Source organism: Protopterus annectens, chromosome 3.part1 (assembly GCF_019279795.1).
Source record: "Protopterus annectens isolate FY-2018-M chromosome 3.part1, PAN1.0, whole genome shotgun sequence".
Taxonomy (NCBI): domain Eukaryota; kingdom Metazoa; phylum Chordata; order Ceratodontiformes; family Protopteridae; genus Protopterus; species Protopterus annectens.
Genome location: NC_056732.1, coordinates 242,847,429 through 242,872,100, shown reverse-complemented (window position 1 = coordinate 242,872,100; position 24,672 = coordinate 242,847,429). Strand labels below are relative to the sequence as shown.

The 24,672-nt window shown below is 40.3% G+C and overlaps 1 protein-coding gene across 5 annotated transcripts in view; it reads right to left on the bottom strand.

Annotated features, from left to right (window-relative positions):
* PIK3R4 (phosphoinositide-3-kinase regulatory subunit 4) overlaps window positions 1-24,672 on the bottom strand; it is a 1,126,702-nt gene that overhangs the window by 92,531 nt on the left and 1,009,499 nt on the right. For all 5 annotated transcript variants that reach the window (XM_044066738.1, XM_044066737.1, XM_044066739.1 and 2 more), the window contains exon 19: window positions 1,730-1,850. In XM_044066738.1, the coding sequence (XP_043922673.1) occupies window positions 1,730-1,850 (121 nt within the window). The remainder of the gene's footprint in view (window positions 1-1,729; window positions 1,851-24,672) is intronic.

The window sequence follows — 24,672 nt, the reverse complement described above, 5'->3', positions numbered from 1 at the left end:
AGGTGCTCTGAAGCTTTGGAAGCTTGTCGGTTGTTATATCCTATGTAGGATATAATCCATACAACTTGGGTTACTGCAGCAGTGATCATTATGATGAACATCAAAAATATTCCTCCAGAATAGGGACAGTTGAGAGCTCTACTTTCTACAAGTATCTCAACCAATACTGAAATGATTAGTATGGAAAACAACAATTAATAACCAGGGATACTGATTTACAGTAATTAATAGAATTCCATTTTCATGAGCTAAAATTCTGGCATTTATATATGTGATTGCTACATATAATTTTCTCTCATTACCATGATCCTTTTACAATTTTTTAGCATGCCTATACATAAAAAATTAAAACTAACTAAAAAACACTGAATAAAGAAAAGTGATACTTTTACAAACAGTAAATATAAGAAAATAAACAAATTGTGATAAATGAGTGGTCTGGCTTAAAATATTAAACTCTATGCAACATTGTGTTATTCTAGTATTCAGTCCAAATTCTGGAATTTAATTGTGCTTTCCCAAAAATGAAAAAAAATCAGTATTTTGCCAACATTTTCCAAAAAAATGGAAATTTAGTGTGTCATCAATAACAAAGAATGAACAGGAGCCCAAGTCTCACTTAAGTACAAGAAGTGCTAGTCACGTAGGTACAAAAAAGCATGGGAAGAAAGGCTTTCATGGTGTGATGTGCATGACAGCATGCTCAGCTTCAGAGTAAGATCTGGAGACTTTACATACGAAGCACTTACGATCAACAGTGTGTGTGTGGGGTAAATTTATGATGTCCCATCTAATTGTCAAGGTTTTATTTAAATAGGGTCAGGGATGAACTCTGTTTTACATGGATAGTGAGCCTATTCCATAGTGCAGGGATCCTTTGTGACACATATCTGTTTCTTCAGCACATTCTGTTAACGTCAGAAATGAAGTTCAAATCCCTGGATCTAGTGTTTCTGGTGTTGTTTATTTTGCACATGTGCAACAGATGCATTACGGCTGGGTCTGAGGAAGCCCTGTAAAACAATCAAAGATCCCCTCTCAGCGGCCTGTAGGAGACTGAATACACAGAGTCTTTAGGCAATCAGTGTAGGACAGGGTATTCACTCCCTGAATTCTCCTGGTTAGAAGCCTTTGTTAGTGTTCCAACTATTGCAAGTGTCTTGTTAGATACATGCCAAAGGAGGCACTGTATTCAATAATATGTCTGATAAGGGCAGAATAGACTGGTATTTATAATTACTTGGACCTGGACCCCGCACCTTTACCTACAAGTCAGGGAACATAGAATGATTTTCTTATTATCTTTGCTACCTGTTAGTCAAAGGCCAGACTGCTGTGTAAATATGTTCCCAGATCTCTTACTACTGAGATGACTCTTAGGGGTGTTTTATCGATGGAGTAATTAACTTGAGCTGACAGTTTCCCAAATGGTGTTTTAATGCATTTTATGGTATTGTGTTTTAGGCCATGGCTTTAGCACCAGTCACGTATTTGTGTTAAACCCACTTGCAAGATGTTGATGTCTTGCTGAAGTCTATTAACAGCTCCACTTTGCAATCGTCTGTGAACTTGGTGAGCCAGAGGCCTTGAATATTAGCCTTGACTTACAAGACGTAGATGCTAAACAGAAGTGAGCCCAGCATGTAAAACTCTTGATGGATGGGTTCTAAAAATTCTTAGATGACTCAATAATGCAAATTTAAAAATTCATGAAGAAAGGTTTCATTACCTGGACCACCTCTGTGCCTTCAATTATTTTGCTTAAATATGATACAGATGGACAATGAAGTGTATCATTAGCTCCTCCTGCAACAATGTATGACCTCTCAGGGGATGCCAAATCCCAGAATCTGTGAACCAAAAGAAAACCAGTTAGTTAAAAAACAAGAATGAAAATATTACAATCATTCTCTCATAGAACTGTAATGCTATGGATGCAGTAATTCTATAAAATAAAATAAAACAAGTGGTTATGTCAGTGCTTTCCACCACTGAGACAGCCAACCTTAGTCCACCACTTCTAATATACTTCTGTTAAACTGAAGTGGCACTGCCTCTGCATGTCAGAATGTACTGCATGAGTTCCTCTTCGTGTTTCAATGAACAACAGATTAACCCCAACCATCCCCCACAAAAAAAAACACCACAGCTATTCTTGTAACAGTCTTCAGTTTTAGTCTCTGATGCTTTAGTTTCACCACTATGCATGCATGCATGCTACACTAATAATTTACTAAAGATACCTTGAGAGAGCTGTATACCTGTCATAGTTTCTCTAAAAATCTGCTTTAAGAAACTGGCATTTACTTTCTATTACCAATTCTGCATACATAAATTTAGGTCCTCTCATATAAACGTGCAGATTATGAAGCTCATCTATAAATGGACATTGCTGTGGCACGAAATGAAAAGACAATAGCTGCATCACAACATCTTACAGCACATTACACCAGCAAATGAAGACTGCAGGATTAGCACCATACCTGGGGTTGGTTTTAACTTTCATTTTACACACTGCACATACATTCAGATCTGTTTTCAATTCATGTCCTATTCATCCAACCTATAAAATGAAGCTACCCGGCGTGTAATGAATATTTGTTCCATGGCTGCATATGTAGCCTTTGCCTGGATCAGTGAGCTACACCTGTGGCAAAGGGTTAGCCTGGTGAATCTTTAAGATGTTTGTGGGCAGTATTAGGAAGACCTAGGATGTAAACATTGCTGGTAGTAGTCTGTGTTCTGCAATCCAACACAAAAGGCACAATCTTCATGCTATCATTAAAGAACACGTCACTGACACTGTGCATCTGGTCCTACAATATATGTTTTCAACATAGTTACACATTTTTATTTGTGAATACATTTGCTGACACTGTTTATTATGTTTGAAAACTAAACTACCACACATGTGAGGAGCAGTTGTTGGGACAGTAGCGCCTAAGGTTATGGAAAGCAGTAAATTAGCACATTCAACCTGTAAGGGTATAACAATCAAAAATATACCAAGTTTGTTACTTAAGTATTAAACATTAAATGGGTTCTATTACATGATCGCAGACTAATTTTGTCGAATACGTCTTGATCGACCGTAAAAGAATGAAAAGGCAAATAAGCGAAGCGACTTTTAAACAAATTTTTTCCCTGGAAAACAAAGCTGCTGTACCTTACATTTGCTGAAGCCATTTTATGTCAATACTCCAAATCACTACAGTCTGAAGGCTGCAATATTGCTAGCATTTCTCTGGTTAACAGTACGTACAACCATAACTTTATTGTTTATACCCATTCTGAGATTGCACTTTAATTAATTCTGTTCAAGGCAGCCACCAAGTAGGCCATCTGTAGTCTCTCGTTCTTCTACATTATCCTACTATGATAGGAAAAGTTCAGTTCCACCACATCAACTTACTTCAGAAGTTACATATTCTACTGGGATATTCTAAACCTTTTTCACTTTCTTTATATTAATTGTTCAGCTTTTATAATACTCTTTCTTGCATTACCTTGGCTGGCTGCTTTGGCTGAAGATGAGATTCTCTAAAAGTTCACCCACAGAGTTTTCATTCAAAAAGGGTATCCAACATATCACTACTTCTCTCTATGAATTAGCTTAATAAGTTGAGAAATTTCAAAAATGAAATTGATAACATAAAACATTTTTCTCAACAGCCTTAAATTCTTAAGGCTTCATTACAACAACATGAGCAGGAAATAACATACTGAAGCTTGGGAGATGTGGATGGAGGACTTAAAAGTGGATGAGATGATGCTGAATTCTTTGTTAAGCAGAATAATAAGACAGAAGACTAACTATAAAATTTGGAAAACAGATCCAGATGGAATTTGAGTATCTATGGTCTTCCTGAAATAAAAATGGAAGGCAAAACAAGTGGGTCTAGTTTGAAACATCTAAGACCCATAACATCTAACTTCATAGCATTGAGACCAGAACATCTGAAACCCAAAACATCTAAAACCCATAACATCGAATTTCATAACATCTAACACTACAAATCACAAGAAAATACCACCCCCTTCCACATATAATAACACCAAACTACCAAACACACTTTTTACTACGTTTCTGCAGGGGGTCAAGCCCCCCTGCACCCATCCCCCCACCCCCGTAAATTAAATACAGCAACTCCAAGATCACACTACAGTGGAAAAAAGTTAATTTCCTAACCCCACTGTATCAAGCCCCCCAGCAGAAACATAGTAAAAAGTGTGTCTGGTAGTTTGGTGTCATTATATGTTGTTATATATGGAGGGGATGTTATTTTCATGTGATTTGTACTGTTAGATGTTATGAAATTCAAAGTTATGGATTTTAGATGTTTTGGTCTCACTGTTATGAAATTAGATGTTAGCTGAAGGGGACCCGTGTTCTTATATGGATTCCTAAGGGACAGAATCTACAAGTAGATCTTTCTTACAATATTGAGAAAATGCACACATACATCTGAACAAACCACTTCCTAAGCCAAATGAACACACAGAGCCACCGTAGTCAGATTTTTGCCCTTTCTGGACAAGGGCTTAATACTAAAAGCTGCCTTGAGAATTCACCTGTCAAAACTGGTACCAAAACAATAACCTATAGACCGATTACAGCCCGAAGTCCACTGAAAAAAAGAGAGCATGTTGACCACTAATAATCTAAAAAACAGTACTTTTAATGATAGAGCTGTGTTGTCTGCTTTCGTGTTTCCTCAATGGATGGGCTATCAAATCCATCTAGGATCCGACTTCTGCCACTCAGACTTTGGATCCAAAGCTCAGGCTCCTCCACTTACCCATAATCCCCTGTAACTAGTAAGTAACCTCAGATCATGTTTGCCAATACCCTGCAATAAAAAATGTTATACCCTTCTAATAAAACCAAACATATCACAGAAATAGCCTGCTCCTGACCTAGAGCTTGAAGAGTACATGCCTAAGTCATACAGCATACCAATACGGTCATTCCAGACTCACAGGAAAATCAAATGGATTGGGGAAGGTGGGAGGGAAGTTGAGGAAGGATGGAATAAGAGAGATCTGTTATTAGGGTAGGTACATAACTTTCTTATCTGATGTTGTCTCTTCAGTCTGTTCCTCAATGAATGGAACAGTCTCTCCAGCTACCATAAACCTTGGGAGGTCTCAAAGAAGGGTATTCCAGGGGACAGCTGAACCAAGTGACTGTAAATCCAACTTGCAGAGAGATATATTAAGGTATGGACAGTTTTATGCAGTTTTCTTTCTAGGTCGCCTGAGGTGGGTGCCCCACTTCAGTGAGGAACCGCTTGACTGGGGGGTATGGAATACCAGGAAGGTCCATAGGAATTTAAGTTGAAAAATCTGATGCGTGCACTTTTATAGAGGTGTAAGCTAATCTTGATTTGAAAAGGTCTAGCAGGTATTCCAGGACCACAGCCACACTTCAGATTTCTTTGGGTTAAGGTCCATATAATGGCACCAGAAGGAAAACCTTTTCCATTAAGCTTGCTATGATTTTTGCCTCATTCATAACATTTAGCATATCCTCAGAATACTTGTGCTTGCTTGGAATGAAGGTGAAATCATCCAAGTTGTCGGCCTTAGAGTATTCAGGTATGGATGTAGATGGCAATCCCTATTTTGAGTCAGGAGGTCCAAACACTCTGACGTAATATTTTGCACTTTCCTCTTGTTATGCTGTTCAGGAGAGGGAATTCAAAACAGTGCGACTATGATAATTTCTGGTCTTCTCGCCTTAATTTTGATCAGTACCCAGAGAATTAAGAGAACTGGAGGAAAAGCATAAAGGAGCAGAGCCATCCATTTCTGGGGGAAGCCATCTGCTTTGGAGAGTCTGTGGTCAGAGCCATTGTAGGTACAACTACCCTGAAGGGTGTTCCTTGATTCTTAGCATACTGCTGAATCCATTTTATTATTTTGCTGAGGTAGAAGAGGTCATGAATGGGCCTTCAAAGACACTCCTTTCTTGAAACTAAGACAAGTCTTGAATAAAACTCCCACCTCTCCTCTGCCAAGGTTACTCTCTCTCTCAAGATATGTTTAGAAGCGCTTCTGATATGAGGGTCAGTTGGTTTTTGGGAACTGACAAAATATCTAGAAATGGCAATTTGTACCTTTACTGATGGTATTTAGTACCCACTTAATCTTATGTGATTTCTTCCCAGTTTTATGATGAAGGGCAAGCGTCCTGCAATGTTTTCTGAGAAGAGAATTATGATAGGAAAGAGGTCCAGGCTGGGTGGGTTTGGTGGAGGGGAGCAGAAGGAGGGAGGCCAGGCTTAGTCATGGCTGTTTAATCTGGCTGTCCTGGTTATGAGTTCCCCAGAGCTTGTCTCGGGGACTTGCCTAAAATTATTTTTTACATTTTCCCTTCTTTCCCTTGCTGAGTCTATCACTGTCCTCTTTAGGTTAAGCTGGCCAAGTCTTTCCAGAGAAGTTGCTTGTATATCTCACAGACTGGCTCATTTTACCCTTCTCTACAGTTTCTCATTCACTTCTTGAAAAGGAGGTCCCAAATGGAGATCCTTGCTCAAGAGGAAATCAAACTCTATTTTGACACGGACTGTCAGGGGCATAGACCTCAGTCTGACATGTCTTCTTATTATAGACCCAGATGCCACTGCCAGGCATGATGGCTCCACAAACAACATAGTCACATTTCTTATAGTGCTTGGCCACCTGAGAAGGAGAGGTCACAAAGGCCCAGCATCTATTGCCTTTGATCCTATCTGACTCAGGCTGCATATTGTTCAATAGGGATTGATGGTGGTTTACTGTGGGATTGTCAATTGAGGGGTCTGAAGGAAAAGGCAACAGAGGCGCAAGTCTTTTTTTTTTTTTCTTTCAAATTTGATGAGTGCTCTGCTCACCCTTTAACTGGGAATTTGATTTCTGGTTGGAGTTGAGGTAGCTCCTTTGCTGGGATCTAAAGAGACCACATCTCGATCCACCAAAAAGTTTCTACAGGTCCTTGACCATGTAAAACTGGTGAGGTATCCTAGGAACAAGATGAAGGAAGTCAGACTCCAGAGATATGCTGTTAAACATATCCTCCAAGACATCTAGAAGTGGAGGAACTGCTAGAGGCCTAAGTTCTGGCAAACACATGCAAGCCCTGTACCTTTGCTGGACTTTACTGAATAACCTTTAGTTTCTCACTTGAAAACCTCCTTCATCCTCTGAAAGGTGTCCTCAAAGAAGTCTTCCTATGTAAGAGAACCAGAGGACAAAGTGTCTTCAGTGTAGGAATAAAACTTTTGAGTAAGTGGTTTCTGTTTCACATATGCCAATTCATCAGCCTCTGAATCAACGGGAACCTCCACAAGAACAAAGACAGTGGGGGCTTCTGCTTCCCCCTTCTGAAATATCAGTGTATGCCTCCAAAATGGAAGGGCTTTCATCTTCAGGAAGAGTTTCTGCTATATCGGGCCAAGAGGATACATGAAACACTGTAGTGGTGCCAGAGCCCTCAGCTGAAACTGACTGCACATACAAAAGCTAAGAAAGTACCTTAATACATGTAGGGCCACTGGACCCACGGAAACTCAAGTCATCCACTGCATCTTCACAGTTTCCTTACTCTTCCTCATCTTCTCACTATGCTTTTTCTTAGGTGGGAGGCTCAAGTAGGTCTTGGTGTACGCCATGGCAGTAAAGAAACTAGATCAGTTCCATTTCTGGAAGCAATTCCTTAAACAGACCCTTTCTTGAACAGATTATCCTTGGGAGTGAATGAAGTATAATGCAGAGATAAGTCCACATTGTGCTCTGGGTCAAAGCAAAACAAACACTTTTGAGTGATAGTTTTACTGTGGAATTTGCTTACCACACACTGCACAATCAACTTTAACAAAAAATTCCTTTGCATTACATTCAGAATTAGACATTAGCCAAATAAATAAATAAAATAATATAACAGCTTAGTAAGGATGAAATCACTCCTAGATGGGGTAGTTATTCGGAGCTGGTGCTGGAAGTAGCTGACTGACAGACTGAGCACTTAGAATAACCCATGGCTATGCACTACATGGAAAAACAGATCTGAAGGTGACAAATTCGAGTGCATCAGTCAAAACCCTGGAGGAGGGTAAAGCTCTGGAAGCTGGGCTGGCCATGTGCTACCTGCAAGCATCATATACCAGCTCTGAAGACTGCAATAGTGAACATTATGGTGAACATCTGCAATTTTCTTTAACTCTTTTTTTTTTTTTTTAAATGTCTACATGTGGCCAAACACTAACTGACCAAGAGAATAGTGCTAGAAGCAATGTCCCCAAAATGCACCTCCTGTAATGGTTCTGCACTGATCAATAACACATTTCTACAAGTTGTGCTTAACATGTATCAAGTGAATTCTCCTTTCCTTGATAATGCGCAACCTTGGAGTTCATCCATACCAAGTGTTTTCTGCTATCCTTGATAGTGCACAATGCTTGAGTTGATTTCTCTCTCACTCTCTCTCCCGCTTGCTTTCTCTCTCTCTCTATATATACATATATATATATATATATATATATATATATATATATATATATAAACACATATACATACATATAAATGGGTGTAGAGAAAAAACCCAATACACCCAATGTCAATATGCAAACCATCCATGATTTTACAACTATGCAATGTGCCAAGAAAATGGCTCGGAGCATGCAAAAGTTACAGACAAAAAAAAAATAAAATAAAAGATTTTTTCAGCCCCCCCCCCGCCCCCATTATATAACTCTGAGATCGTACAAACACAGGGTAACGGCATATTCCCTAACCATGGGAATTATGTGATTTCAGACACTAGTCGACCAGCTGCTTAGTCGATCCTAAATGATTGACTAATGTATGTATGTGTGTGTGTGTGTGTGTTTACATATATATATATATATATATATATATATATATATATATATATATATATATATATATATATATATGGGATCTGTACAGATCCCTGACTGCACTTTCCACCGAAGCAGAAATCACCGAGCATACCTAACTGAAAAAGTGCTGTTCACCAAAGCAGCACTTTCAGATAAGTATGCTCATTGTGCCAGTCGTACTATGGTGCAGATAATGGAAAATTTCTTTTTCCCCACTGTAGTGCAATCTCGGAGTGAGAATATTAATGTAGCGGGTGTGTGTGTGTGTTTTAATCCATTTAATTTCTCCAAGTCTTTTGGGTTTTTAATACCATGACAGGAATGGACCCGATTCCTAAGTCAAAGTATGGTTAAAGTGCATGAAATTAGTATTGTTTCAATCTTAGATGTTAGTCAGAACTGCTCTTCGCAGCACCCACAATGTGACCAAATCGACTCCTCCTGCAATTCATACACATTTACATGTATCAGTAGCATACCAAAATAAGAGTGTAAATTATTTTTTTATGAGACCCATTACTCCTACTACTATTGGAAGTGTGTGGGTATCTTTCTCCTATGCTGTTCTCACTTCTGCCTGAAAATCCTGGTATTTTATGTCACTGTCTGTCTCTGTACATAGAGTGGATATAAAAAGTGTGCACATCCTTGTTAAAATACTATTTTTTTGTGATATAAAAAAATGAGACCACAATAAATCATTTCAAAACTTTTCCTACCTTTAATATGACCTATAACCTGCACAATTCAATTGAAAAACAAAGAAATCTGTTGGGAGAAAAAATATAAAAAATAAAAAAATGTACAATAAGCTGGTTGCATAAGTGTGGACACCCTTAAACCAATACTTTGTTGAAGCACATTTTGATTTAATTACAGCATTCTATTTGTTTAATGTTCACTTCACTAACCTTCGGTTCTTCATTCCCCCTTTGTGATCTTATTTGTATTGTGAAATTTTCCATATCTGGGTACCTTTGCCCGTATTCTTCTTCAAATATCTTTGGAGTTGCTTTTTTATTATTGATTAGTTTGGTTTTCTCCTGCATATTACATGATTGTCAGAACTCTCATTTATCCACATGTCCATATTTCTTTTCTTAAATCTTTCAAAAATTGGTTCTGTCGTTTATATTTTCACACCTCATCAGTTGCTCCTTTTTCCAAATGGCCCAAGGTTTCTTGAGCTACAAAATGTTTTTCATGAATCTGTTGTGTTAACACAAATTTGCATTTGAATCTTTTGACAGTTTTTCTTTGCAAGTATTTTCTTTCCTCTAATCTTTTTGAATATCTTCTATCCAGAAATTATGTGTTACTTGCAAAATAACAATACATAATTTCTTTCTTTATTATCCTCAATAGTCCTTGTCCACTCTGTCATGTTAATGGCTCTTTTTTGGCCTGTCAGTTTTTGTGTTTTTGTGAATTACTACCTTCCTTCTATGACAGGGGGCCTTCCTCCCCCAGAGCCTGCCCTGACCCAATGAAGGAATGTTACCATGTCTTGAGAATTCTATAATGTCATTTTTTCCAGTCCTGGCAACAATGCAGATACCAGGATTGGGCACTTTTTTTTTTAGTCTGGGATTTGTACACCCAGCTGTCTTTGCAGATGACCTACTGCTCATTTTCTCAAATATAAATTATTCTATTCAACACACAATTTATTACTGTAATATCATTTAAAATGTAATAATTTACTTATAAATCAGCAGCCAAGACCTGATGTAATAAACAAACACTGCTACAACTAGAAGCATAAACAATTAGACTACTTAGGATTTTTTAATTAATCACTCAATCTATCTCTCTAGCTATACATCCTTTGTTGACCAGGTTAGTCCCACTAGGCTAGTGGCCTCTTTTCAGGGGAGACTTAAGGTGGCATTTATACTAGTAGGGAAAATTTAACCAGGGTATAGAACTTCCCCATATCTTTGGAGCTGCTAGATGGTGCATGAGGGATCCTACAGCAGTGAGAAAGAAACATAACAGAGGCAGCAGCATGGAAGAGGAGGAAAAAAAGCAGTGCAAAGCTTGGCGGTGAAAAACGAGAATTTGGAGAAAAATGTGTTTGACATGCAGTATCAGCTAAAGCTTCCTGTGTGGTGGATGATACAAATGAGCAGCATGTAGCTGTCTCAATGGAGAATGAAGTAAGCGAGTCCAGTAAGTGGTGCAGATAACAGAAGTGGCATCAGGAGGGCTTGCAAATGATGTTCTGTTGGAAAATGATCGAGCAGGAATATCCAGGTGACAGTTCTGCTGTTTCATGGTGTGAGATGGAAAATCATCAACCATCCTCAGCACTTCTGAAAAAGTTATGTGGAGAAGGAACCAGGTGATGTGGCAGCTGAGAATGCAGCAGTGACAAAGTAAAAGAGGAAAGCAACAAGAGACTCATAAGGAGTCTGTTTTTGTTGCCACAGAAAATGCAGTATTTAAAACTTATGCAGCAGTGACAGCAGGCAAAAACGGAGAGCAGCAACAAACTATGCAAAACTCTTTTTAAAAAGAAAAGAAAGTCAAATGTGAGAATAAGAACAAAAAATTACAACGCAATAGACAGATAATATGTATGGGACAATTTGTTAACTATTCTGGCATTTCAAGTCCAAGAACTTTTGTTTTTTTTTTACATATAGGGACAACAGAGACCTTTTGTGGCTTAACATTTGAAACTGACAAACTAATGACATTTTTGGAGCTGTGTAACAAAAGAAGGACCTTTATCATCCATGCTACATTTGCTTGTTTTCTGGTAGGAACTTAAATGTTATATAAATGTTACTTTGTATTTTAGAACTGATGAAGTGGAAGATTTTAAACATGCATGCAGAGTTTGTGTGAAATTGTTGAGAGAAACTTATGGAATGAAGGGCGGAGGCTGAAAGTTGTTTCGAATTGTGAAAAAAATATGGTGAAACATTTGCCAAGTGTAACTTTTGTGGATGGTCATAGAAGGACATTAGAATATGCTGGTCAGCCTAAATCATGTTTCTTTGTTCACAGGTAGGTACTTAGCTATTGGCCCTAGGGCCTATACAAGCCTAGCCAGCCATAATGATTCCTTGGCTATTGCTTACCAAAAATATTTACTTTCCTGGACTCCTGTTTAGCAGGGCTACTGATGTGATCCCCGGGGTTAATTTCCTATATTGCCATCCAATCGCCAAGGTTCCTCTTGAAGAGGGCCATTGAGGCTCTCTACCTGACATGTGAGCAGCCTATTCCAGAGAATGGGGAGTCTCTGGGTCAGGAACCTTGGAGACTTTTCTCATTTAATTAATGAGTGTGACAAGATACATCACAATCAGCGTGGGGAACAAGGACATACAGTAAAGGTGTGAGACTGTATGGAGATTGTGTAAAAATAGGGATATGTTGGGTGCATAGTCAAGAGAAAACAGTAAATAATGAGAAATAAGGGGAAAGGGAAGAAAACATACATGAGGCACAGAGAGGGTGAATTAGGTGAAGAAGAAACTGCAAAAGAAGACTATGGATAGGGGGTGGAGGCTTTGAGTGCAGGAAGAGAACTCAGAAGGGATTGTCACTAAGAATGTTTTTGATTCTGAGGCTCAAGAATCATTTGCACATAAACTAAGGAAAAATATTCAATAGGGGAAAGAGTAAAATAAGAAAACAAAAATGTAAAAATATTCCTGTAAACTTAAAATGAAGAAAAAAGCAACAATTTTACAGCACTTTTAGTAAATGTGAACAGTATTATTAACACTCAGAAGGATACGGATACTGGAATGGTGTGCTAAATGTGATGTGGATGTTATTACGTTAGAGGAAGTCAGATTACTGACAAGTGAAAAAAGACTGCAAACAGAAATGTTGTGGGGTCCAAGTATAATAAAGAACTTAAGAAGTAAAAGTAATTCTAAAGTGGCTGTATTGTGTAACAAAACAAAGGGGAAATACTAGATGCAACATTGGTAAGAATGGGAAGGTTAACTTTTGTGGATGTCAGGTGGAGAGAACATCTTTATAGGTTTATAGATTAGTACTAGGCTAACTGTCCTTGTAGGCCATCTTAAGCCTAGCCAATTACCCCACAAGAAAATCAAACCCTGCACCTTCTGTCTTTAAGGTAAACACCTTAACCTTTATGCCAACCTAACACAAACAGCTCAGTAATCAACCTCCAGAAAAAACAGCCGACTTCCTAGACTTACTCCACTGGTGCTCTGTCCAAAGCTTCCTTCTCAACTCCACCAAATATTATGATTTTTACCCTGAAGTAATACAGCCGTTACAGCTTTCTTCCAAGATGCTGGTCCTTCCTATTCTTTTAAAATACTATTCAAAACATTCTAGTTCTATATCACTTTCTTATCTACTAACTTCCAAACTTCAACAGGAATACCATCTGTTTTGGGAGACTTCCCTGCAGACTGATTATGAGTTACCATTTTATGCCATCTTCTCCTATACTATTAGTTGTTGAGCCTCAACTTCCTCTAAGCTTGGCATAATCAAGTCTTCCATAAATATTCTCATTTGTGCCCTTTCATCATTCCACACCTCTACTTTATGCATATTTTCATAAAATTTCTGAAATGTCTAATATCGCTATAGGAACTTTCTTGTCAAAGGTTCACTAAGTTTGGCAACAATCCTTTCTACTTTCACATTTTTGTGCTCTGCACTTATAAAAAAATAAAGGCTCAACAGAAACCTTTCTAACCTCATGAGTATTATCAACATATTTCCTTACATTCTCTTTAGCACTCTGCAGTTACTCCTCTTGTTCTGAGAGATCTCATCCTACAATACTAAGTTTGGTCAGCTTCTCTAAATTCCTATTACATCTTAGCATCTCTCTCTCTCTCTTTTGTTCGTTCCCTATTTTAAACTCTATTTTCACTTCATTCCACTTGCTAGCTAGCTCTTCCGAAGAAATTTCTACCTTCCCTAGTAACTCTCAGATAATTTCAATTTCCAACTTTTTAAATGTTTCAAGTAATTTCAACTGCCCATTCCTTAAATTCCACTCTTTTAAACAGGCAGGTTGGAAAGTACCAATGTCTCATTTTCACTTCGTTACCCCGCATTTTTATCTTATCAGTGTGTGATCTGAAACAGTTACTGGATGTGTGTTAAATCTTTCAATTAAATGTACACACCTGTGAAATATAATCTGTCAGGTCTAAGCTAGTTATTGCATTTTGGGGAATAATATGTACGTTCTGATTCATCTCCTACTGCTGAATTCACATTTTCAATGCAAAATATTTTCAAAAATTTCTTCATAAATCTATATTCTTTTGTTATATTTTCCCTTTCAGGTCCCTTTCACACATTCTCACTATTGCAAGTCAAGTTCCAGTTCCTATCTATAAGTAATATTCCTTGCTGAAAGCGGATTACTTCTCAAAAATTCTTAAACTGCATACCACCACTTTTTTTTTTTTTTGCTGGAATATAAATACATGCCAGTGTAATCCTGTAATCCCCTACACCTCATTGACCACAGCACCTTACTACCAGAAATCCACCATTATTGCCTTTTTCCCTCTTCTAATACTACTGAAGCCCCTCTTGCAGTCAGTGTTATTACTACCCTTTTCCCTGATATTCTACTGAATATCCATTCTGAAATCTTTTTTTGTCAATTTCACTTGTGCATTTCTTTCCAAATGCCCCTCGTGTAGCATTGTTATTTGCATCAGTATGCTTTCCTTTTTGTCTGTACCTGTAAGGCTATTTACATGCCAAGACAATATAAATAGAGCAGTCATTATGATAAAAAGCGATTGATCCCTATTATAAACAACAGTTTTTTTGAATGCATAGTTCCAATGTTTGTCTTTTGTCATTTTAAGAATACCCCATCCCATTTTAACTTAGAAGAAACACACAAAAATGTGTACATTTTCAACAAGTGAAGTTTAGCACTCCAGATAGGCTAGTTTATGACACCAAACAGAAACTTTAAAATGCAAATATCTTCAAAGAAAACACTAACTCTTTTAAAACGTGGAATTTAGCTTCTTCATCCACATCAAATGTACAAGGAAAAAGGTCAACTGTCTCCTGTTTTCAGCCAATGAATTCTTCCCATTTCTTATTACAGCCTCTGGAACAGCCACAGATGAAGGCATTCTACTCCTCCAGCTTCTATACATCTCCCTTCACAACCTCAGTATCAAAAGTAAATTCATCTCACTAAAAAGAATACAATCTGTAGATTTATTGCACAATCCACTAAAAATGAACAACACTATAAAACACTTAAGCAATGAAGAATGAATTTGATTCAATTAAGGTTCAGTCATCTGGTTTTTAATGTTATTTAAGCTGGCTTTTTGGTTTAGACGTTATTCTGATGGTCCAATTAGTTGGCGGACGAAAGTGCTTACTGTTACAATAAAAAGTGTGTTACATTTGCTTCAGGTGCCTTCCTTTTAATTTTCATATACAACTGTGTGCAAAAGTATCCTGAAACCTTGCAACTGAATTCAATAAAACCCTTACTTTTTAAGACGGCTTCAAACAAAAATGTTCATCATTTTGCTGATTTTTAAGCAAATCTGCATGTAGCTTCTACTAATAATAAGGCATTGCTTAAACTTCCCACCCCCCACATTGCTTTCAATTAAAACAATCAAAGCCTGAAATATAAAATAGCAAACATAAACAGTTTTATTGGCCTGCTTAAACAACACACTGCTTAAACACTTCCTACTAATATTTTATAAATGCTCTCTAATGCATTGTTTGAAACAGCACTGAGATTTCCATGTAGTAGCACGTATAGCTACAAACTGCAATGTAAATACCACCATGAGTATTGTAATCTGTAAAACCATTAAAATAAAATCCACTACTACAATCAAAGTGAATGCAGCAATCACAAAATGCACATGCACAAGGCAACACTCCCATTTTAGTAGTACAGGAAGATTTAATAAGTAGAATCAGGTCTTTGAAATTCCTTCTGACTGCATACAAAGTAGAGGTTCTCTGAAATAATATTTCTAACACCTGCATTACACTTTGATATGTCCAAATTATGCATGGCAATCTCTTCAACTTGTTAAAATAAGGTGCCATACAGCACAACAATACTATTTTATCTTCTTTTCGGGTGTTTGCTACCATTAGAAGATGGTGCAATGTTACTGCAAGGCGTTAAAAGAATCCACGTTACTTCAAACAAACTCTTGCATTATATAATTAAAATATAATCATGATAATCTCTACTTGCCTATACCAACAAATCATTATGTTTTTCAAACACAGACATGTTGTTATTTAAAATAAATTCAGCCACGGTTAGGAGAGTTTTACAGAATGAGTCAGAGTACTGAACAGTGATGCAATAGCTATTTAATACGCATCTACAACCTCTCTGTACCTTACACATTGCTATAAAGAGAACTCAAATGAAAGAGAAAAAATACTGTGGGCCGGATTCACGAAGGCTTGCACGGAGTCTTAGAGTAGAGTAAGACTCCATGCAGCCATCATGTCCGACGAGCGATCCAGGAACAGCCTGTAGGGGCGTGTAAGAGAGCTCCTAAAACGGCTCTTACACGGACAGGGCTGGGATATGCAAATTACCTCAATTGCAGGTGAAAGGCATGCAAATGAGGTAGATCTGTGATTCAGGAAACCCGAATCTGTCCAAGTAAGAGCAGTGTTATTTGCAGAAATGTACTCAGTTGACAACTGAGTACCGTTCTGCAAATAGCAAAATGGAGCCGTGACAGCTCCAAATAAAGGTTGCATCCAGTGCAGGAAGCATGCCAATGGCCAAATATACGGCCATGTGAAATGTTTCCTGATGCAATATGAAAATAAAAATAATTTTTTCCGCCGATTTCCGATGTTTAAGCATAGCACAATGCCGCGCAAACGGGCTGTGCTCTAAAACCCAGAATACTAAAAATTAAAATCCACAAATGTGTATTTTATTGAAATTGTCAATGTACAATGCAAGGGAATGGCAGGCTGAAGACAACATGGCCACTGAGTAGAGGTTGCCAAGGGGGGAAGCTCAGTCTAAGACATGTAACCAAGCATTAGTAGGCAATCCTATGTAAATGAGCGTTAGGTTAGTGAATCGCAAGTTTACATAGCAAATGAGCACAGTCAGTGGAGTGTAGGAGTAGGATATGGGGAGTAACAGAGTAGAAGATAGGTGACATCACGAGGGGGGTATGTATGAAAGAAGTGAAGCTCAATGGAGCAAAGTGGCATGTGTCAGCTGTCATTTACACATCGTGAGAAGAGGTGTGTCAACAGGTAGGCTAGGGAAAGGCAAGAAATGGAAGGCGTATGCCGTGGATAACACCAAAGTTTCTTGCTGAGCAGGTATGCGCTCCTTTAGCTGTTTAAAACTTTCATTTAAAGGCTCACTGCTGCTTTTCAGCTGTGAGAAACATTTCTGCAGTTTGTTTCCCACCCTCCCTCCCTGTTGGCATAGTGTTTTTATAGTTGGCTTTGCAGTTGCCTGCCCCTAGTGTAAATTTGATCTGGGACCCTCCTCCCAGTCTAGTGTCATTACCTCATTCTACCCAGTACAGGGAGAACATTTGAGAAGGCCAATCAGCTTAGTTTCTCCTACTCCTTTCTCTCTTTCCACTAAAAAAAAAAAAACAACTTTTTCTAACCTTGTTTCCTGCCTTTCCTGTGGGTAGTCTAGCCTGGATATAGATTTGCAGTGTCCAGGACTATTTGTAGGCTTCTAGGGCCCAAGCCTTTCTGTGTTGGAGGGAAGCCTTCTAGCTTAATTTTGTTTCTTAGAACTAGCCAGTTTTTTGTTTCAGCACTTGTTCAGAACTTATTGTAAGCACTATATAAGCTACAAATTACTACAGCACTCAACTTTCCTCACTGTCTAGAGGAAAACAGTTTCTAGTACTTAACAAACAAGCACCTATCCAGGCATGTCTAAGGGTCAGTCCCCGGTGTTTTCTCCTGTCTACCTGATGAATCTGGGCATCTTGGGGCAATGCAGTAATTGCCTCATGTACACAGACAACCCTCTCCTCCTACCACCCAACACTACAACCTGTGAGAGATGCACTTATATAGCCAAACTGGAAGCAAAGCTCTCTTCACCCAAGACTGGACTAGACAGTCAAGAGGAGAAGGTAAACACTTGCACCACACCACACTCAGCACATAGTCCCTCAAAACCTACACCACCAAAACACACACATAGAAACACAAAACACACACCTACATTCACGGAGGCTCTCAGTAAAAACATGCCCAAGCAACAGGGACCTCCAAAGCAGAAACACAAGTAACCTCCACCCCCCCCAACACAACGCAAATGACACATAACCCACAAACTCAGTGTGCCACTCAACCACAGCCCATAAAGCATAACAACGTACCCAACACTCTAGTCATAGGTGACTCTATAGTCAGGCACACTGATGTTCCACTCACCAGGCTAAACAAGGAAAAAGTTACTGTCAGCTGCCTGTCAGGTGCCAGGATCTGCCACATAACGCATGCACTCAGGTCACCCCACAACAAGTACAAATATGACTCTGTCATTGTCCACGTTGGTGTGAATGACCTGAGACGTACCTCCTTGGACTACATGAAAAGGGACATGGAGGAGCTGTCCGATCTTGCAGTCCAGGCAGGTATGACCCTAGCCCTGAGTAGCATCCTGCCATCACCCAGAATGATACCACAGTACAAGGACAAAATGATTGACTTCAACAATTGGCTAAGCTTCTGGTGTCATTCTAAAGGGATCCAGTATCTGTCTGCCTTGGATGACATGATCGACAAGCCACAATGCTTTGCCAGAGATGGCCTGCACCTGTCGCCCCTGGGATTTCGGATACTGGCTAAGGCTCTAGCCACCCCTATAGTGCCTTTTCTAGGCAAGGTTCAAATGACAAATTCACCACCCTAACAGGTACAGGCAAGAAGAATCTGAGGGTATTGCTATTCAATGCTAGAAGTCTAAACCTCAAAATGCACTCTCTCGAGGCACTCCTTAAAATGGAGAACATCGACATCTGTGCAGTGACAGAGACCTGGTTCAAGGCTCCAGAGAGTACCCCTGCATTACCAGGCTATAATTCATACCACACCTTTTGGCCACCTAACCTGGACTGAAACACTAAAGATGGAGGCGTGCCCATATTTAATAAGGATATCCACACCTCCAGGCTAGTTGCTCAGCATAATGCATCCAAGATTATCCAAGTGCAACTAACTCTGGGCAAGATCGCAATCCAAATTGTAGCTTGCTAAAGATCCCCCACCATGCTCCAGGATTCCCACTCCTCATTTCTTAATACACTGGAAAATATTAGGGTACAATCTATCACCCTAACAATGGGTAATTTCAACTACCCTACCATTAACTGGGAAAACTACTCCTGTACCAACTCTTGTGCTCAACGTTTTCTGGAATTCATAAATTCCAATGACATGGATCAACTTATCCACACCCCCACCAGGGGCAGCAATATCCTAGACCTGGTTATTACCAACATGGGCAACCGGTGCTCCACACCAGAGGTCAATTCCTCGTTGGTCAGATCCGACCATAAGCTAATCACCCAAGACATCCACATCCCTTCCCCACCCCCCATTAGGGAAACCACAGTAAAATATTTCTCCAAAGCCAACTTCACGCTTCTTAAGACAGAAGTGGCAAACTTCACGACACCCATGCTGACGGACAATAGAGTTATGACTGCTGAATCCTACACAAATGCACTTTATAAGCACTTACATAAGTGGATGGATCGTGCAATCCCTAACAGAACCAAGATACTATCCTCCAAAAAAAGGAAGCCAATCTGGTGGTCCCCTGCTATAAACAAACTCTACAACAGAAGAAAGAAACTGTTGCAAAAAAGAGTAAAATCCCATGATTGGAGAAACTCCCTGGTCAGCTTCAGTAAGAAGCTGAGATCCCTCATAAAATCCTCCAAAGCTAGTTATGAAAACAAAATCGCCACTGACTCTAAAGACAACCACAAAGCATTCTATAGCTATGTCAAGAATCTCAATGGCAACACTCAGATCTGCTCTGAGCTACAGCATAATGGCACTAAATATACAGAACCAATGGATATTGCCAACATCCTGGCAGATAGGTTCATTGCTAACTTTAACCCTCTGTCATCCTAAAGGGCCCATCTCTATACCAGAAGAATGCATAGTTCCTGTAATCACGGCTGCACAGGTAAAAAACACATTATCCAAAGCCAAGAACACAGCATCCATGGGACCTGACGACATCCCAGGCTGTGCTCTACATGAACTATAGAATGAACTGGCACCCCACCTAAGTACCATGTTCAATCATAGCCTCACCTCAGGCTGTGTGCCCACTGAATGGCGCACAGCAACAGTTATCCCACTCCACAAAGGGGGAGCCACCAGAGACCCCGGAAACTACCGCCCCATTAGCCTAACGAGCCTGGTCTGCAAGGCTATGGAGCGTATCATCATGGAACTTATAAACAATGACATTGGTAATCTCCAAACTCAGGACCCCTCCCAGTTTGGGTTTGTAAAAGGCAGATCATGTCTCCTAAACCTGACAGACTTCTTTGAAAAAGTCACCAAAGCCGTAGATGAGGGTAAGGTGGTTCACACAGCCTATCTAGATCTCGCCAAGGCTTTTGACACCATCCCCCACTCTGGAATTATAGATAAACTCACTAAACTAGGTATAAATCCCTATGTCACAAGATGGGTTGCCAACTGGCTCACTGACAGAACCCACACTGTGAAAGTAGCAGGCTCCAAATCCAGCTTCAGACCAGTGACAAGTGGAGTGCCACAGGGTTCAGTCCTGGGTCCTCTCCTGTTTGGTATCTACTTCGCTGAAGTACAGGCCAACACAGAAAGACTTTGGCTAATGAAGTTCGCAGTTGACTGCAAACTAGGAGCCATAATCAAAATTCCAAAAGATGGGGACATCCTACAAAAGGGCCTTGCTGAGACAGATGCCTGGTGTCAAAGCCATGGCCTCAAGCTCAATGCCAAAAAGTGCATTGTCATTCCTTTTGGTAAAAACTCAGTACCCATGAACTACCACATAGGTGGTAGTCTACTTAACACCGAAAGTGTGATAAGAGACCTTGGGACACAGGTGGACAGTAGTCTCTCCTTTGATAATCACATCGCCACAGTAGTCAGGAAATCCTTCTATGTGGCACACCTCATCACAAAAGGTTTCTCATCCAGGAAAAAAGAGGTCATTGTTCCCCTCTACTCGTCACTCATTAGACCCATTATAGAGTACAATGCCCTTTTTGGTATGTACCTCACAAGACATCTACAACAACTGGAAAGGCCGCAGAAATACCTCACAAAGAAGATTACCGGCCTCAAAGAGATGCCCTATGCAGACTGTCTCAAAAAACTGCAGCTTTACTCCGCTGCATATCGCCTACACAGAGGCGATCTCTGCCTAACACAAAAAGCTATGTCAAACCCAGAGCTGTTGGACATGCTCCACTTAAAGAAATCTCTACGAGCTACACGCTCTAGGGACCTAAACCTCATCACCACAATAAACAGAACATGCTGGAGGGATAGATTCCTGTCCCAGAGACTTCCCATAATCTAGAATAAACTACCTATCTATATCAAACAAAGCTCCTCATTAGCACTGTTCAAGAAAAATCTTGATGATTGGATGGGAGATAGGAAATTCACCCCGGGGATCACTTCTGTGGCTCTGCTCGACAGTGGCACAGGAAAATAATTTTCTTGGGTGGCGAAAGCCAGGGTACCTTTGGCTAGGCTTATAAAGGCCCTAGGGCCAATAGCCTAGTACCTGCCTATGAACCTATGACACTACCTGCTTTCAAACATGTACAGGGAGTGTAGTATGTGAATCCGACATAGGCAGCCCTGCAGCACCACCTAAGGCATGATTGCCATGTGTTAAGCAATATAAAGCACTGCTAAACAGCATTTACCACCATGTAGTATATGCAAACAAAATCCCACACACCAACTAGCACAACTGTGGTCAATGTTCAGTAATGTTGGGCAACGTCCAGCAATGTTGGTGAATATTGAGCAATGTCGGACAAGCCTGGTCTAAGTAGGGCATAGCTGAACAAAAGCCAACATGCTCATATTTGCTTAACTGGCCCTTAAGCAGTCTGGTCTGCTCAGTATAAAAATATAAAGCAGTGATGGGCCTCGAACCCAGGATACTGTGCATTATAGCCAAAGTACTGAACCACTAAACCATGACAGTAATGCAGTGGTCAACCTGTATGAAGGAATGTTGATAAGTCTATGCAAAGTATTTCATGGAAACCCTGCAGGCACAGCATAATCCTTGTCGAGTTATGAAACAAAGGTGAGTCCTGCATGGCACCTACAAGTCTGACCATGTGTGTGCTATCCCTGATACAGGTATCAATCCATCGTGTGAGATATGTGTCCATATCAATGCTGGTGAGCTTATGCATAATGGCCCAGTGGGTTATTGTGTTGAAGGGTTTTGCAAGGTTCAGGTAGGCTGTGTGGACAGCCGTCCCTATGTCGATGGACCTGTTAGCCGTTTAAAGAATACAAACAGGTTCAAGAGGCAAGATCTGCCCACAACAACGCTGAAATGTGTAGGACACAGTGTCCCTAGGTTCCCGATGTCTATGTGTATGAGTCCCATGACAATACACTCCATAGCTATGCAGAACAGGCTACTTAGGCTTATAGGGCAATATTGTCTGTGGTCCGTTGTGGCACCAACTCTGTGGAGCGGGACCACTGTCGCTGTACGCCATTCCTTGGGTACATATCCTGTGGTAACTCCGATATTGAACAGTGATGTAATGTGAGAGTTACGTCTGTCATGATGCTCGTGTAAGTTGCAGGCTGGGACACCGTCTGGTCACACTGATACTGTGATGTACACTTTGGGGAGGGCAGCACTCACCTGCTACTGTGTGATGTCAGGGAGGTTATACTCTGTTGGGATGGATAGTTGCTCCTTAGGGGGGATGGGTGGGAGACATCTGCACTGAACCTGTTTGCCAGGATGTTGGCAATGCCAGTGGGTTCAGGGTAGGTTTAGTCAGTATGCAGTAACTCACAGCATATCAGTAAGTGTCCACCCAGGTTCCTGACATAACTGAAGAAGGCCGTGTGATAGTCCTACTTGTCTGTTGCAATTGTCCGGTAGAAGCGGCCCTTAGAAAAGTTCATGAGTGATCGTAGCTGTCTGCTAGTACAAATTACAGATGCCTTCCCAGTCCGGGATCATGCTCTATCTTGTAATAGCTTCCTTCTGACGTTGTACAGCTTATTAATGGCTGGTGTCTACCAGACAGGTCCCCAGCCATTGGAGTAGTGAGTCCTGTTGTTATTTGGGATAGCACAATCCATGCAGTCCACTAGGTGTCCATAGAATGTGTATGTAAAGGACGCAGCAGTGTGAGCTGTATTTGCCACTGTCTCAGGGTCTCTGAAGGATACCACCTTGCTGCGGTGAAGTGAGATGTTGGCTCATGAGAAGTTCACCACGATTACCCAGGATGGGTGTGTGGAGGGTATATGTATGTCCAGTGAGATACATGTATGTTCTGACCTTACCAATGAGAGGTATATCGCTGCTGTGGAACATAGAGTCCCCATGTTGGTGATGATCAGGTCCAATATGTATTCCCCCTTGTGGCTGTGCTGACTGGTTGTGCCATAGCATAAGAGTCTACAAATTGTAGTGACTATTGGGTGAGGGTATCGGGGCTTGAGTAGTATTCCCAGTCAATATTTGTGTATATGAAGTCACACAATATAATGGTGTTTGTGGAGACCTTCATATTCTTCATAGTTCCCACGAAAGCTGAGTGTGGCTCCTGAGTTTGGGAGTGTGTTCTGTAGCAGGCAACAAACTGAAAGGCAGTATTGCACAATGGTGGTTGTATATGTATGGTCTGTGATGCTTTGTGCAGTGCTACTAACCCGGAGGTGTATCTGTGATGTATATGGATACTCCCCCTAGTTGTGTTGTCTGTTCCAAGGCTTGTTGTCAGACAGCATGATATGAAACATAACCTGGTAGTGCTGGTGTGCATAAGTGAGCCTGAACCAGGCGTCTGTCAGTGCACAGATATCGCTATCCTCCATACTGAGGAGAGTCCTGAGTGGCCGCAATATGAGGTTAACACAACTGTCGTTGAGTAGCATTACCCTTAGTTTCATTTAACCTGTAATGTCTATGAAGGTGGGTTTGTCTTCTGAGCCCTGTTTAAAAAAGGCACTATGGTGGTAGCAAGAGCCTTAGCCAGCATTCCAAAGTCCAAGGGTGACAGGTGCAAGCTGTCCATAGTGAAGCTACGTGGCATGTTGAGCATGTCACCATAGCTGACAGACAGTGTATCCCCTATGAATTAAACAAATTTGTTAGGCAACTGTTAAATGTGATATGTGTGTCCGTTTACTGTGACATCATAACTGGTGGGTGTAAGATGCTAGACAAGGTCAGGGTCATACTGGCCTGGGCTACATGATCAGAGTGTTCCTCCATGTATCATATCATGTGGTCCAGGGAGTAACGTCTGAGGTTATACACACCAGCATGGACAATGATGGTGCCAGTCCTGTACTTGCTTTGGAGTGACCTGACTGCCTGCGTTATGCAGCAGATCCTGGCACCCAACAGACAGCCCAAAGTGACTATTCCCTTGTTAGGGCTGGTGAGTGGTACGCCTGTGTCTGACAATAAGTGTCGCCTATTACAAGTGTATTAGGTGTGTTGTTTAGCCTGAAGGGCAGTGACTGTGTGGCACACTGACATTGTGAACTATGTGATATGTGG